The sequence below is a fragment of the Patagioenas fasciata genome, chromosome 2 (assembly GCF_037038585.1).
Source record: "Patagioenas fasciata isolate bPatFas1 chromosome 2, bPatFas1.hap1, whole genome shotgun sequence".
NCBI lineage: Eukaryota > Metazoa > Chordata > Aves > Columbiformes > Columbidae > Patagioenas > Patagioenas fasciata.
In genome coordinates, this window is record NC_092521.1 from 15,492,373 (window position 1) to 15,509,307 (window position 16,935).

General features: G+C 45.2%; 1 protein-coding gene across 1 annotated transcript; it reads right to left on the reverse strand.

Moving 5' to 3' along the window:
• Positions 1-9,966: 9,966 nt before the first annotated feature.
• CCN3 (cellular communication network factor 3) lies at positions 9,967-16,325 on the reverse strand. Its single transcript, XM_065831243.2, has 5 exons — positions 16,016-16,325; positions 15,696-15,927; positions 15,146-15,397; positions 13,093-13,298; positions 9,967-11,107 (listed from the first exon to the last, which is right to left on the reverse strand). The coding sequence occupies exons 1-5, from the start codon at positions 16,079-16,081 to the stop codon at positions 10,811-10,813; spliced, it is 1,053 nt and encodes a 350-aa protein (XP_065687315.2). The 5' UTR covers positions 16,082-16,325; the 3' UTR covers positions 9,967-10,810.
• Positions 16,326-16,935: the final 610 nt, after the last annotated feature.

Here is a 16,935-nt window from a genome sequence, read left to right on the forward strand (position 1 = left end):
GATAAATTAGGTTGGGGAGCATAATTGGATTGTGTACACTATTCTGTTAGAAAGAGAAAAAAGCTGTTTTTTTTAGTACAAGCATGTATTTTTTTATTCAATGTGTAATAAAGTATCTGAAATGTTGAAATTTTTTTTTTTTTCTGTGATCTACCTCATATTAAACATGCAGCATGTGTTTCCTGGTTGATTCAAATTCTGGAGAAACTACTTCTATTATTTCACTCCATGTAAGGGCATTGCAAGACCATTGCTTCCATTAGCAGAACTCTTTCCTCTGGGAAATGCCAGATTTCATTCTAAATGCAATTAATAAGATTTTTAAAAATAATCCTTACTTAAAAGGATATGAATTGATAAAAGCCATGAAAAGGTTAATATTTCCCATAAGCCTGAAGACAGGTTTGCTTGTGCTCTCTTTGTGGATGCCCCTGTGTTTTCCTTAAGTTCTAAGAAAGATAATTTTACAGCTGCCTCCCCCTCGTGGTAAATCTGAAAAAAATTCCTTTCACAGAAATAACTGAAAAGCCAGGTAAAGCTCAGCACATGAGGTGCAAATACCGGTACCTCAGCTTTGTGGTTATTTTTCACACTGATTTGGAAACTAAAATGTTCGCTACAGCCTGGAAGAGGGAAGATTCAGCAACCTTGTTGAATAACGGTCAGTGTAAGGGAGAGATGAGCATTGCCTCCACAAACATTCCAAAGAAGAGAGATGCAAAACCATATTCCAAAACATGGAACCAAAACATAGTGGTTTGCAATCAAATGAAGACAGTCTTAAGTGCACCTGTATCATAGACACAGAGCAGCCTCTTCACCGTGGAGTTACCGTTCTGAGACCATAATTTTCCTTGAGCTTGTAGTCCTTTTAGTCTTTAAAGGTCCTATGTGGTGCCAGAGACCGCTCTGGTTCTCTAAAAAGAAAGCGTATGGCTTCATTTCCTCTGCAACAGGATCCTCTGAAGTGCAGGATGGACTTGATAAAGCTAGGAGGAGGAGGGCAGCCTTTGTGGTTAAGGCTGTAGGTGGTGAATTAAGAGAAATGGACTTGTTTCCTGCTTTTACCACAAATTGTGTGTGGTGTAGAACAAATTGTTTATATATTCCGAGCTTTTAGTGCCTTGTGCGCTAAGCAGAGAAAAGGGCTTTTCCTTTCCTTCATCCTTTGTGTCCTTCCCACTTAACTGGAAAGTCTCTGGGATGAGAAACTTTCTACCGCATTGTATAGCTACACCAAGCCAAAGGAGGACCCCAGTGGGGCTAGGGCCTCCAGGGACTGCCATAATGATAAAAATAATTTGAATATGTTTAAAAATGGGACAGCTATTCAGGATTCTGCCCTACCGTACTGCTAATGTCTCCAGAATCAGTGACAGTTGTCGTAAGTGACATCAATTGGTCTCATCCTTCCGGACGCATCCCTGCTTTCAGGCCCAAAGTTTATCACTATTGGCAAGACAAAGTGGCTTGTAGCCACCAGGTGTCCCCCCTTCCCCATGGTTTGAAGGAGAACTGGGCAGTGCCACAGAAACCTGTGTTTCCTTGTAAATGTGAAATGAAGTACTGCTTGTAATTCTGTCCTCAAGTGATGGGGTCTTTCATCTTCCCTCTAAGCAATGCAGTGGTGTGAAAGGCAGCCCTTAGCATGGTCCTGGTATGAGAATGAGAGCATTTTAATGTACCATCACAAACTCATATCCCACAGGATGAGAACATAGCTGTTGAGTGCTAAAGATATATACAAATGCAGAAAGCCTGATTCTTTTCCCCAAAGAGGTGCATTGTGTTTGTGAATCAGCCAGCCTAGCATGTTACAGTCTGAAGATACAGTTTTCACAAAGTGGTGAGGGCATGACTTTTTAAGCGTTTCAGTGATTGTACTTGTTTACTAAGGCAGTTCAAAGAATGCAATTTTCCTTCATCCCATGAAAGGACTTCTGGAGTTTGTTTCTTTATGCACAAAACCCACCTTTCTATTGAAGTGCAATTCTTCAATTAAAAACAGAACAGGTGTGTGTGAGGAACCAAGCCAACAAAAGAACAATCTTCCCACAGGGGCTAATGTGCTTCTTTTGCTGTCCTGATTGCCAGAGCACAGTCTGGGGTTATGTGCAGGTTCAAGTCTCTGTTTCACCTAATGCACAGATTTTTTTTCTTCTGGATCTTTCTGAATCAGGCAAGATGAGGTGCTGAGCCTGGGTTTCTGAGGACCCAGCCCCAGTGGTACAGGAGAGCAAATCTCTTTCCCTAACACACCCTTTCCTCTTTCAAATAACCTTGCAAGTGTTTTCCTTTCATCAAAATGAAATTTTTAGTGTGCTTGAAAAATTTCTGATTAACTCCAAAAAAGTGTTTTCATAATCACAGTGGACATAACATATACCCTGAGGGCTGCAAGACTTGGGAGAAAGGGAGAAGGAAGGATGCAGGGGGTGCCTGGGATGCACGGACAAGGCCTCTGGCAATGGGATATGAGTGTTTGATTTAACACCTGAGGGCACTGTAAAAGTGGATAATCACAGTATCACAGTATCACAGTGTGTTTGGGATTGGAAGGGACCTCAAAAGATCATCCAGTTCAATCCCTCTGCTGGAGCAGGAACGCCTAGGTGAGGTCACACAGGAACATGTCCAGGCAGGTTTTGAATGTCTCCAGAGCAGGAGACTCCACAACCCCCCTGGGCAGCCTGTTCCAGTGTCTGTCACCCTCACTGAGAAGAAGTTTTTTCTCAAATTTAAGTGGAACCTCTTGTGTTCCAGCTTGATCCCATTACCCCTTGTCCTATCATTGTTTGCCACTGAGAAGAGCCTGGCTCCATCCTCGTGGCACTCACCCTTTACATATTTATAAACATTAAAAAGGTCACCCCTCAGCCTCCTCTTCTCCAAACTAAAGAGCCCCAGCTCCCTCAGCCTTTCTTCATAAGGGAGATGCTCCACTCCCTTCATCATCTTTGTTGCCCTGTGCTGGACTCTCTCCAGCAGTTCGCTGTCCTTCTTGAACTGAGGGGCCCAGAACTGGACACAATATTCCAGATGGGGTCTCACCAGGGCAGAGTAGAGGGGAAGGAGAACCTCTCTCGACCTACTAACCACCCCCCTTGTAATACACCCGAGGATGCCATTGGCCTTCCTGGCCACAAGGGCACAGTGCTGGCTCATGGTCATCCTGTTGTCCACCAGGACCCCCAGGTCCCTTTCCCCTACACTGCTCTCTAATCTGTAATTTCCCAACCTATACTGGAACCTGGGATTGTTCCTGCCCAGATGCAGGACTCTACACTTTCCCTTGTTAAATTCCATCAGGTTATTCCCCGCTCAACTCTCCAGCCTGTCCAGGTCCCGCTGGATGGCAGCACAGCCTTCTGGCGTGTCAGCCACTCCTCCCAGCTTGGTGTCACCAGCAAACTTGCTGATAGTACACTCAATTCCCTTGTCTAAATCGTTACTGAATATATTGAATAATATTGGCCCCAGTACTGACCCCTGAGGCATTCCACTAGATACTGGCCTCCAACTGGACTCCGCACCATTGACCACCACTCTCTGGCTTCTCTCCTTAAGCCAGTTTGCAACCCACCTCACTACTCTATTGTCTAGACCACACCTCCTCAATTTAGCTGTGAGGATGCTGTGGGAGACTGTCAAAGGCTTTACTGAAGTCAAGGTAGACCACATCCACCGCTCTGCCATCATCCATCCACCTTGTTACATTCTCATAAAAGGCTATGAGGTTGGTCAAGCATGACTTACCCTTGGTAAAGCCATGCTGACTGCCCCTAATGACCCTCTTATCCCTGATATGCCTTAAGATGACACCAAGGATAAGCTGTTCCATTACTTTCCCAGGGACAGAGGTGAGGCTGACCGGTCTATAATTACCCGGGTCCTCCTTCTTGCCCTTTTTGAAGACTGGAGTGACATTTCCTTTCCTCCAGTCCTCGGGCACTTCTCCCGTTTCCCAAGACTTGGCAAAAATGATGGAGAGCAGTCCAGCAATGACTTCAGCCAGTTCTCTCAGCACCCGCAGATGCATCCCATCTGGACCCATGTATTTATGGATGTCCAGACTATCTAATTGCTCCCTAACCCAGTCCTCATCGACTAAAGCAAACTCCTCCATTGACCTGGCTTCATCCGGGGTCTCAGGGGTACAGGGTTCCCCAGGACAGTCTCCAGCAGAGTAGACAGAGACAAAGAAGGCATTCAGTAATTCTGCTTTCTCTGTACCTTCTGCCACCAGGGCACCCACCCCATTCATCAGTGGGCCTACATTGCCTCTGGTATTAGTTTTATCTGCTATGTATTTGAAAAAGTTCTTTTTGCTGTCCTTGACCCCTCTCGCCAGCTGTAATTCTAAGGAGGCCTTGGCTATCCTAGCTGCCTTCCTACATCCTCTAACAGCAGCCTTATATTCCTCCCAAGTGGCCAGCCCCTGCTTCCATGACCTGTAAACTCTCCTCTTCTGCTTGAGCATACCCAACAGATCCCTATTCAACCACACAGGCCTCCTGGCTCCCTTCCTTGACTTCCTACGTGTGGGGATGCTCTGATCCTGAGCGTGGAAGAAGCAATCTCTGAATGCAATCCAGCTCTCTTGGGCCCCTTTTCCTTCAAGCAGTCTTGCCCATGAGATTTCCCCTCACAGTTGCTTGAAACGGCCAAAGTTAGCCCTGCTGAAGTCCAGGGTTGCAATTCTACTTGCTACTCTGTTCCTGCCACACAAGATGCTGAGCTCCACCATCTCGTGGTCGCTGCAACAACCCAGGCAGCCTTCAACCTTTACTGCTTCGACCAGACCCTCTTTGTTAGTGAGGATGAGATCCAGCAGTGCACCTCTCCTGGTCGGCTCCTCCACCATCTGCATGAGGAAGTTATCATCAATGCACTGGAGGAACCTCCTGGACTGTGGCTGGCTGGCTGAATGGTCCTTCCAGCAAACATCAGGGAAGTTAAAATCACCCACAACAACCAGGGCCTGTGACTGTGAGGCCACTCTCAGCTGCGCATAGAAGGCCTCATCAACTTCCTCAGCCTGATCTGGTGGCCTGTAATAGACACCTACAACAGTATCACTCCTGCCAGCCTGCCCCTTAATTCTGACCCGTACACTCTCAACTCGCTCCTCATCCGCTCCTGGGCAGAATTTAGTACATTGTAGTTGCTCTCTCACATAGAGAGCAACTCCACCACCACGCCTGGCTGGCCTGTCTTTCCTGAAAAGGGCGTAGCCATCCATGACCACAGTCCAGTCATGTGAACTGTCCCACCACGTTTCTGTAATTGCCACCAGATCATAATCTCCCGACCGAACATAGGATTCTAACTCCTCCTGCTTATTCCCCATGCTGCGCACATTGGTGTACAGGCATGTCAGGGAGCGAGATAATAAGGAATGAGGTGTGAGAAGAGTGTTTTGTAGAGGAAAGCATGGGAAAAATAAGGAAGAAAGTGGGAAATCGATGCAGCACATGCTGGTAGAATGAGAGGCTGAAGAAGATGAGAGTCAGCCTAGGAAGTACAGGTCTCTGTGCATGAAGTGAAATGCAATATTTTGGAGACAATGTTTTATTCTAACCTTGAGAATAACAACAACCAGGTTACCATCCCTGAACACCGAAGTGTTTTGTGTCAGTGGGTAACTTGTCATTTTAATGTGACCACTTGTATGGTCAGGACAGATTAATACACTTCTTGCGATATAAATAAGTATTTTTTCCTCTTTGCTAAGCTGCAAATCAAGAGATCAGCAATGGCTATTCTCTACTGTTTCTCCGAGTGGAGAGGCTTGGTGTGAATTACTTTCATGTGATTTCAGCAAGCTGACTGGCAGGCAGTCAATCATCTGGGCTCCCTCTACAGTCGGTGGAGAGAACATGAGATTTTCAAGATGTGCTTAACCATAAAGAAATAGACTGTTTGCTCTAACTTCGCACATTTAGTTGCCATTTTGCACAGTGTTAGCTGCAAGAATTTAAACTAATATAAAACACATTTACTAGATGATTACAAGCAAACTGTTCCTGTCACAGCTGCATGGTAGGTCTCTTGATCACTAATCAGTGTAGCATCTTCTGGTCATCGAACAAGTGTTCATACCTTTCTAATGAATAAACTGGGATTGGTCATGGGAAAATCAGAGCAGAATTCCCACAGGTCACACTAAGTTTGATGTACTAGAGAGCTTATATTACAAAATTCATATGGTAGGTGTAACTAGAATGGATTTTTGAAGCTTCTGTTAATGTAGATGGCTTTGGTACCAAAAAAAAAAAATCAAGAATAAAAATAAATGCCAATGTGGTAAATTGTCAGAGGAGAGAAATAAAATCCTGTTTCATGAAGCTTGATTTTGTCATGAAACATAAATATTAGTTCTAGAAATAGTAACTAAATTGCTTCCTGTCCATCACCCTACACACCTATAAATTAAAAAAAATAGAGTGAAGAAAAATTATAGCTTACTCTAGAAGGAAAAAAATACGGACATTCTATTTTTCCTGAAGTTTTTATTGTACCGCTCCTGGAATTATACTGAAAAACAGAAAGGGTGAGCCATGATCTTACTGAAATAAATTATAATAATTTATTCACTGTGAGGTCTTCATTCTAGTATCAGGCATCCAGTTGAAGATGCTGACAGAAAGTGTCCTTACATAGTCAGTGAAGGGGAAAAAAGAACAAGAAAAAAGACATGTTCGCAATATGTCTTTGCCTGCTGCATCAGACAAACTCAAATCAGATTAAATACAAGAAGCACATTGCTGTAATGAAGTCCTAGAGGAGAAACAGTCCTGCAAGTAGCTACAAACATCTCTACTGCGTATATGTGCTGTAGGAGGTAACACTGGCTATCATCAATATCACTTACTGAAGGTGCACTTAGTCGCTAACACCAAAAGCTGTTAAATTTAATGAATAAACAAACAAATAAATAAAGTTTTGAAGCAGCTTCTTTTTGGAACAGTCCTTGGTTGGTACTAGCAAAAGAAAGGTAAATTGGTTCACAGTATGGGATGAACAAGTCAACCAGCATATTTTGTGCTTGTTCCATCACCATATCATGCTCTATAGATATTGCCATATGGACCCATACATTGAACGTCAAGAGATACTCCCTGAAATGCTCAGATGGGAATCGTGAGAGGTATGAAAATGAACTGCTGACATGTGAATAATTTGATTTTGCTCAACATGAATAATATAACTTTGCTTGCTTGGGAAAATCACAGCCCTAAACCAGGAAAGTTCAGGATTTTATCATTGGAGTTTACTTAGACAAATGTCACAGATTTGTCACACCGCTGCTGTGTTTTAATTTAATCAGTGTCACAACCTTTTGCAGGAATGCACTGAAACTGGCCCAAAGTCTAAGCTAGTGATTGTCTCTATTAAAGTAAAACAAATCTAAATGATTGTAACAAAAATGATACCAGATGAAAAGCTGTATCAGCTAAGTTGAGATAAAATTAGCCAGTGGATCGGTATTATGCTTAAAAGCCAGTGGAGAACTTTGGCTCCTTTTTTCCATGGGAAACATTTGTGTTCCCTTCCAAAAGATATTTTTCCTGCTGAAATGCTGCAGCATTGTAAGAAGACACTGAGATTGCAATAGTTCTGGTGTTAATAAAAATAGCTGGTAAGGATTTGAACATTTTAGCACTTTTCTTCCCTGAAGGTTGTAGTGCTTGTAACAATGCACATCCCTTCACGCAAAATGGGTTGGAGATGTGGAGGTCATGTAAGAGCAGCACTAAGGAGGGTTATTTGAGATATTTTGGCACTGGATGTACTGATGTGGAGACCATAGTTTAAAGTGCTGGGGAACTGTTTATAGACAAAAGGAGTTACTTGAGTTGCAATTGAACCCACATGCCATAGTGCACATACTCCTCTTTGCAAAGGAAGTGATGGATGAGCCACAGAAGTGTCTCAGCAGGAAGCCGGGTTTATGTCTCTTCAAAAATATCAGAAGCTCCTGCCTTTGAAGGGCAAAAAAGCACAAACTGAAGAGTAGTGAATGATCATTGCATACAAGACGTCATGGATTTGTATTCTGGATAAGCTCTTCAACTTGCCTGTGAAGGGGAAACTACATGAACTGCTTCTCCCTGGTGCCTGTGCTTTGCCTGTTTGTTCCAATAAAATGAAAACATAAGGAAGTATTTGAAAATCCAGATAACAGGAAGGGAAAGCTGAAGGATAAGAAAGCAGCAAGGTAACAACGATAGGTTGATGCACAAGTATAAATGACTTTTGATGTGAAAAGAGTAGAGGAACTGTCAAAATAAAGTGATTGAGTGAACCATTTTGCTTCTTAAGAAATCAGTGGTTGGCAGCATTCCTCTCTAATTACTCCTGGCTCAGTATTAGCTGAGTTTTATTAATCCAAAGACTGTCAACATTTGGCCAGACAACCAGATGCTGCATTGTTTGGTAGCTGATGTGTTTCTCACAAATCAAGAGGCACGTAACTTGCAAGATGATCCTGAGAAATACTAAATAGCTTGCCTTGTATTAGAAAACCACTTAACAAGCCAGCCTGAGCCTCAGGTACAGCTGATAGAGAAGCAGGGTGAAAGCAGTTTTAAATAATCCTTCTTCCCTCTCTCTTAGATTCTAACTTGCTCCTTAACCACTTCTCAGCCACCTGTAGGAGTTCCGGCCTTGTGCTCTCCAGCACTTTGCATTTCCCAGCATATAAGGTTGCTGGGGTGCAAAACCAGGAAGAACTTTACAAACTCTCTATGTCAGAGACACAGACCTGTTGGAGAGGGTCCAGAGGAGGCCACCAAGATGGTCAGAGTACTGAACATCTCTGCTGTGAGGACAGGCTGAGAGAGTTGGAGTTGTTCAGCCTGGAGAAGAGAAGGCTCCAGAGAGACTTTATTGCGGCTGTTCTGTACTATAAGGGGCTCATAAGAAAGATGGGGAGAGACTTTTTAGTAGGGCCTATTGCAGTAGAACAAATGTTGATGGTTTTAAACCAAAAGAGGGGAGATTCAGAATAGAGATAAGGAAGAAATGTTTCACAATGAGGGTGGTGAAACACTGGCCCCGGTTGCCCAGAGAGTTGGTAGATGCCCCATCCCTGTAGACATTCAAGGCCAGGCTGGATGGGGCTCTGCGCAACCTGATCTAGTTCAAGATGTCCCCGCTCATTGCATGGGGTTTGGACAAGGTGACCTTTGAAGGTCTTTTCCAACCCAAACTATTCTACGATTAGGAATTAACCAGTGCAAGGGCAGTGAGTGTTCACATATGCATGAGCACCTGCCTGATGAAGGATAACACTTGTCTTCTTCCAGCTGTTTGAACAGCATGAAGCAGGCAGGGATGTGTTGATTACAGTAGCAATGGCTACAAAGCAATTTATCAATAGCACAGGTAGTGGGGAAACTCATGCAAGAGTCCCAAAATCTAGCTAACCTTCAGTACGGGTTTTAGTATCAGGACTTCCAGTTACTAAAAAACCTTTGGCTGTTGGTGCCTACTTACAGATAACTTTATTTTGGGCTCCATTGGCTATAACAGCCATTTACTTGTCTACACATAGTCACCAAATTTCAGTCTTAGCCCAGAGCTGAATTCCACCCTGTGTGTACCTCAGGACCTGCAGAACTGGAGGTTGCCAGCTCCTCCAGAGAACACCAGGCCAAATATGCCCAGATTTGGCCTTCTGCTTTCTTTTTTTTTTTTCTCAAGAGAGGGCTGTTTCCTACCACATGGTTATGAGACAGTTGTGGTGTAAGTGCTACTCTGGTACACTTATGTGTGCCTCACACATTATTCATCCTGTGCTGTGCCAAGACACTGCATAATTGTTAGGGCAGAGATTACAATGAGATACACTAAGAACATCACAAGATGGGGTCTTTTGACTTTAAGAATCTGCAGAACCTTTTTCTTCTCATCGCTTTTAGCTGTTAAAAGTTGGTAGTTTAAGAAAACTCCAGGAAAAAATATTTTGAATCACATAAAGTTTATTTCTTTAGCAAAGTTATATTACAATATATACAGTTTCTATTTACATATAGACCTTCCTAAGAAATGAAGCACCATATGATACAGTTAATATTTTAGAGGAATTTACAGAAATTTTATTTTTGCATCCAAATAGTTATATCTACAGACACACATTGGTTAGAACCAAGTTCTAAGATGCTGACTTCAATGGGTTTTGGATTAGACTGGTAGTGAAGACAATTTAATTGTTGTCAGCTATCAATCTGCTATGCTTCAGGTATGAGATGCTAGCTATGCCATTTCTGGGGCTCTGTGCAAACTTAATCCTCAGAGAAAGTTAGAGGTACAGATAGAAGGTATAAGACACAAGAATGAAACACTTTCATCAGTAAGATTTTTACTGTCATCTGAAACAGAGTTTCATTAGAATGGAAAAAGAGCGCTTAAGTGTTTACACTCATTATGCAAAGTGAGTTAAGAACCTGGAAGCTTAAGTGATATGGTATCATGCATTACCCAAGGAATCCATTTACTTGTAAAGAGCTCATGGCATGATCCCCTTAAGGAGAAAGACAGCTGTTCGCTTTTGTAACCCTTACACCACTGTCAAGAAAAAGGAGGCTCTGTCCATAGTACAAAATGTCCTTCAAGTGAATAAAAGACATTTGGAGGGTGAAAATGTAACATGAGGTATTTAATAAACTACAGGAGAAAAGAAAGCGCCTAGACTGTTTTGAACCACATCTTAGATATTTTACATACATAATTGTTGCTTTCACCTGATTGTGGGTCAAGTTTTGTAGAATCTATTTATACCTTTTGTGCTACCGAATTGATGTTTTCATATTTTTGCTTCACTAGATGTTAGATCTAACGGCTGGAAGAAAGCATTGTTACTCTGAGGACAGTTACTATGACAGACACAGGTGTTGATCAACATCATTGGCTTTTTTAAGACTTTGTCCTGAGGACAGCGGAACTCAACTTGAATTGTTTTGGTGTTGTGTGGGGTGCAGCATCGTCCATCATTGCAAAGGCCACAGTAACGAGGTTTGTATGCCTGCACACTAGTGCAGTTCTTGTATTCAAAGTGAACAGCTTTCAGGGACTTCTTTGTTCGGACACATTTCTTCCCTTTCTAAGAGAAATACGAAGACACATTAGATACATCACTGTGTAAGACAGAAAGCAGTTAAAAATTGACATGCAAGGATATAGATCCACTATGAAAACTCAAATTTGTTGTCTTTGCTCATTCAACACCAATAAGACTCTGCCTCTACTTCAGTAATTACTTACAGGTAACTCCTGCAAGATCTGCCCTTTGACACCAGTGTGCTATTGGGCCAGTAATAAATGACAAATAAAGACCACTCTTGTCATCTGAGACAAGCCAAACCAGAATTCATTATGAAACTATACTCTACTGGAAAACATCTCAGGCTACACTACTACACTAGTTCCATCAGAGAATCAGGAAGCCAAATGAGCAAGTTACAGGACTAGATTCAGAGAGAAAATAAAGGGTTAAAACAAACTTCAAAAGTTCTGTTCTAGTGATCCAAGGCAGAATCAGCTTCATCCAATAACAATTCTTAACAGACAGTTGTCTAACTTGTCCTTGGAAGTCTCAGTGACAGAGACTCCACATCTGCCCCAGAGAATCCTAAAGGTTCACTGTTCTTACTGCTTGGAAGATTTTCACTCCTGTCTTAATTTTATGCCATCCAAACTCAACATTTCTTGTTGTATCACCCATGGAGTCAGAACAGTCTGTAGTTTCTGAACACAGCTATGGGAATGCATCTCTTCTCTTGCATTCAGATAGAGTTCTGTTCAGTTTTTCCCCAGCAGCGTGTTTTCTAGACCTTTGATCATTCTTATAAGTCTCCCCAACTCTTCTCAAATGTTTCGTATGCTTTCCAAAACACAGTATTTAAGACTGCACAGTGTTCAGCAAAGGGCTTAGCAATGTCTTCCAACACTTGGAACATTACATAAAGTGATGGTCCACTTACCTACCCACGTTATTCTCGCTGACAGTAACACTTGCATAATATGCACAAGCAGCCAAAAAGTCAGCTACCTTGGATACACATTTATTGCACGTGAACTGGCAGTGTTGGATTTGCTTTTGGAAAAAGTATCACAAGGATTAAGATAAAGTTTAATTTACCTAAGCAGATTTTGCAGGATTTCACACATTTCTCTGCAGTTCCAAATGCTCAACAGACTAGAAATCTGACATACCCATCTGCATGATTGGGTGATCTCTGAAGTACATGTACAAGAAGTGCAACTGCAGTTGTGGGAGAAGTTAAGACTGCATGAGCTGTCAAAACAGGCTGCTCATGCAATACATCTGATCTATTTGGGATAGCTCAAATTATCACAGAATCATGTGAGGGTTTGGGCTGGTCATCCAGTCCAACCCCCTGCCATAAGCAGGGGCATCCGCAACCAGATCAGGTTGCTCAGAGCCCCATCCAGCCTGGCCTTGGATGTCTCCAGGGATGGGGCATCTACCACCTCTCTGGGCAACCTGGGCCAGTGTTTCACCACACTCACCATTAAACATTTCTTCTTCATATCTATCCTGAATCTCCCCTCTTCTAGTTTAAAACTATTACTCATTGTCCTGTCACGACAATCCCTGCTAAAAGGTCTCTCCCCATTTTTCTTATAGGCTTTTTGTAAGTACCAAAAGGCTGCAATAAGGTCTCTCTGGAGCCTTCTCCAGGCTGAACAACCCCATCTCTCTCAGCCTGTCCTCACAGCAGAGCTGTTCAGCCCTCTGACCATTTCTGTGGCTCCTCTGGCCCCTCTCCAACAGGTCCATGTCTGTCCTGTGCTGAGGGCTCCAGAGTTGGACACAGGACTCCAGGTGGGGTCTCACCAGAGCAGAGGGGCAGAATCACCTCCCTCCACCTGCTGGAGGTGCAGCACAAAGCTACTCAGCAAACATGGCAAATGTCATGCTTACCAAAACCACCAGGCTTGCTGCACATATGCTAGAATGTGTATTTACATGCACTTGCATCTGGAACACCCTAGGCAATAATAGTGCAACTTTGGAATTAGAGCTGAAGAGGCTCTGCTCCCCTGCCATTCTTTGCAGCTCACCTTTTCAGATGGGTCTCCATTTTCACAAGGTCTTATCATGCAAAGCCGTGTCTGCTTCACCATCTCACACTGTTGATTTCTGTTGGTAACACGGGTGGAAAAGCCCATTCCGCAGCTTTTGGAACAAGCACTCCATTCCGTTGTCTGCTCAATACAATTGGTGCTTGAATCTGTCACAACCCCGAGCGTGGCCTCTTGCCTGTAGGCTGGAGAAAAAACCTCACAGAACCTTATTACAAGAAAAACTCGTGTGAAAACCCAGTATCTAATTGAGCTCTACCACAACTGGGAAGAAACACATGACACAACAAAAAAAGTCCAAAATCTATGCTTTTTGGCAGGATTTAGGAATTTTAAAAGCTGCCTTTTTAGGAGCCCTGGATGGCAGCTTCTTACATCTAAAAATAACAGAAAGGTGCATATCAGTGTAATCAGCAAAGCATTCAGATTCAGTCCACTCAAGTTCACAGTTGGAAGAATTACTGCAAATTTTTTAACCAGTTTAGAACCCTAATAACTCTTTACTCCTCACTCTTTTCAATTGAAATACATCAGCAATCTCTTCTAAAGCTACATCACAATAATATTTATATTCAATATGATTTGAGAGAGGCTGGACTATTTATCTAAACTCATAAACAGCATGGAAGTAAAGTCCTTTACTCCGAAAGTCATAAAGTCATCTGATCTTGTCAATTATTGACAGATTATAGCCAATGTGATGGTAGGGAAGGACAAAGGAAGCAATTTCCAGGAGCTATCAATCACAAGTACTCAAAGGCACAGCCAACTCTGATTATTGTCCTGCCCTCACAGCAGTGTTAATCTTTATTACGCAAATATTGCTAACTGTATAGTTTGGTTCCGGGGTTATCACAGAAGTAAACAGAATGAAGTAACATGACTGAGCCATCAGTCACAGCTCTTGCTGTTAAGCTCCTCTACAACAGCTTTTTTTTGCCTTTTGCATGGTAAAGCTTTAAAAAAGGTGGTCTCCCAAGAGGGATGGCCTTTGCTAGAAAGAATGCACATAATCCACCTGTAGGTATTTCATGGATTAGCCTGTCACTGTCGGACAAATCAAAGGAAAGATACTAAAAAGGTGGCAAGCTTTTTGTTTATACCTCATGTGCCTTACAACTGACACTTAATGGCCCTCTGAAAAGTTAACAGAGCCTTTCTTCCTGGATCCTTCCCTACTTGTTTTTCAAATGGATTAGCTGAGTTTCAGCATAACTACCTGCTTAAGACCAAAAAGATCAGTGACTGGAAGAGAATGCAGTGCCCTCAACTCTCAGTAAAAGTAGCTTATTCATGTTGAACTAAAAGTCTAATTTAAAAGGGATACAGACATAATTCAGTAACAAAATGGGGGGAATATTATGTAGCTTTTTTTCAGTCACAAAAGCACTTTATGAATCCTGCATTTTGGAACGGGATTTTTTCTGTTCAGATCCATTCACCATGTTTATAACCACTGCTTCTCCAAGTACTTTATAAAGCTTTTAATGCCAACAGTAATGATGAGAGCTCTAGCACAGACAGGCAGGAATTTGTTGGCTTTTTAGCTACCATGCTGTCCACTTGTAATAGGTGGGGAACTCAAGGGGAAAAAACGTCTCCTGTAGACTAAGCTGTTAGAATGGTATTTATGCTATGAAACGTAAGTGCAGAGCAACTAGGAAGACTGCAGCTTTGATCTGGGGGTGGAGGGATGTTTGGAGGATAATGAGCTTGCCCTTGTTTTATTCCACTCACAGAGCTACTCTGTACCAGATAAACAGCAATTTCAGAACTGGAATTTAACTAAGTTTGGCTGCCTTTAAAAACTGCTATGCACATTCATCCTCTGAATATGATTTCTTTCACCTATTGAGCTCTGCCTTTATTCATAACCACTGGTTTACTTACTAGTGACTCTAGGTGAGAAAAAGATCAGAAAAAAAACACAACCGCACAAAGCAATGTGTCTTAGATTGGCCAACCCCAGGGATATTTCCAATATGATATCACCTCCTCCTCACAATGACTGTGATAGCTTCAGTTTCCTCACCAGCCATAGCAAAACCTCCCAAAATCACTTCATCTTTAGGGTCACAGATCCACTTCTCACAGCACTCTCCAGGGACTTCGATTTTTCTGGGGAAAGGGCAGTCGGGGCCGGGGAGCAGCAGGTCCAGGTTGCAGCGGGGCAGGCAGCCGATCTGTCCATCTCGGCAGGTGCACTGGTACTTGCAGCTGGGCTGGAACGTCTCTCCGTTGCGGTAAATCATCCCGTCGAACACGCAGTTGTCTCCCTCCAGCACTAGCGAGGAAAGCCAACGCATTTCCCTGAGGCAGCGGGCACCCGGCACGCCCGGCCCTCTCCGGACCAGGGCGGTCGCACTCGACACCGCTCCGGCAGCGGCAGGGAGCGCTCGGCCCACCGCAGCCGTCGGGACGAGCCGCTTCGCCCGGGGAAGACCGGACAGCGACAGCCTCCCGCGGGCACCGCGGCGGGTTGGGCCGGGGAGGGTGTCCGCAACGCCTCGGGGAGGGCTGGGGCAGGCGGGGAACGCCGTGCCGGCCTCTGCCCACCGGCCCGTCCGTCCGCCGCCACCTACCCATGCAGATGCCGGCGGCCCCGCCGCCGTCCTCGGGGCCGCGGTCGCAGTAGAGCCCGCTGCTCTCGTCGCAGGGCAGCAGCGGGGAGCAGCTCTCGCCGCGCTGCCGGGCGCACACCAGGCAGCAGGAGCAGCCGTCCAGCACGGCGGGCACCCCCGGGGCGCAGCGTGGCGGCTGGGCCGGGCAGCGCCCGCTGCAGGGCCGGGAACACGCCGCCTCCCGCCCGCTCACCTGCGGGGAAAAGCGGCCCCGAGGGCCGGGTCACGGGGCCGGGCCGGCCGCCGGCTGCCCCACCACCTACCGGGCGCCCCGCACTTGCCTCGCAGAGCCGGAGGAGGAGCAGGAGCAGCAGGGCGGGCAGGCCCTGCCCGCCGCCCGTCGCCATGGTCCCGGCCGCCGCCGCCCTGCCGCGCCGCTCCACTCTAGCGGCAAAGCCATTGCAGCCGCTTATATAGAGGCTGTTGGGGACCCCCTCCACCAGCACCCCCCCGCGGCGGGCAGCGCGGGCCGGAGGCGGGAGCTGGAGCCGGGCCGGGAGCTCCGCTCCCGCTCCTCCCGCCACCTGTCCCGGCGGCACCGAGACGCTGCCCTGGCTCTGTCGTCCCTGCTCTCTGCCCCAAGGCCGTGGATGGAGCAGGGACCGGAGCCCCGAGGGCAGAGCTGGTCGGGGGCGGGAGGTGCCCCCCTCAGCCCGGCCCCACACTCCCCATGGCCCCCTGTTTGCCTGCGGGCATCTCCCACGCTAGCTGTGCTGCCGGCTGTGAACTGTAGGGAAACACGATGCTAGAGCACGGGCTCTGGAACGACCAGTAGGGTTGGGCAGTGCTTGGCTTTCGAGACCAGGTGCCCCAAGCATGAGCACCTCTCAGGACTACACTGCTTCTGCCCTGGCATGAGGCCTCCTGAGGTCTGCAGCCATTATGGAGGCTGCAAATGGACCCCATAAAGATAAGGGACTTGTGCTCCACTGTGAACTCTTCAGTTTCAGGACCTGTTGGAGAGGGGCCAGAGGAGGCCACCAAGATGATCAGAGGGCTGGAACATCTCTGCTGTGAGGACAGGCTGAGAGAGTTGGTGCTGTTCAGCCTGGAGAAGAGAAGGCTCTGGAGAGATCTTATTGCAGCCTTTCAGTATTAAAGAGGAACCTATAAGAAGGATGGTGAGAAACATTTTAGAAGGGCATGTTATGACAGGACAAGGAGTAATGATTTTAAACAAAAAGAGGGGAGATTCAGACTA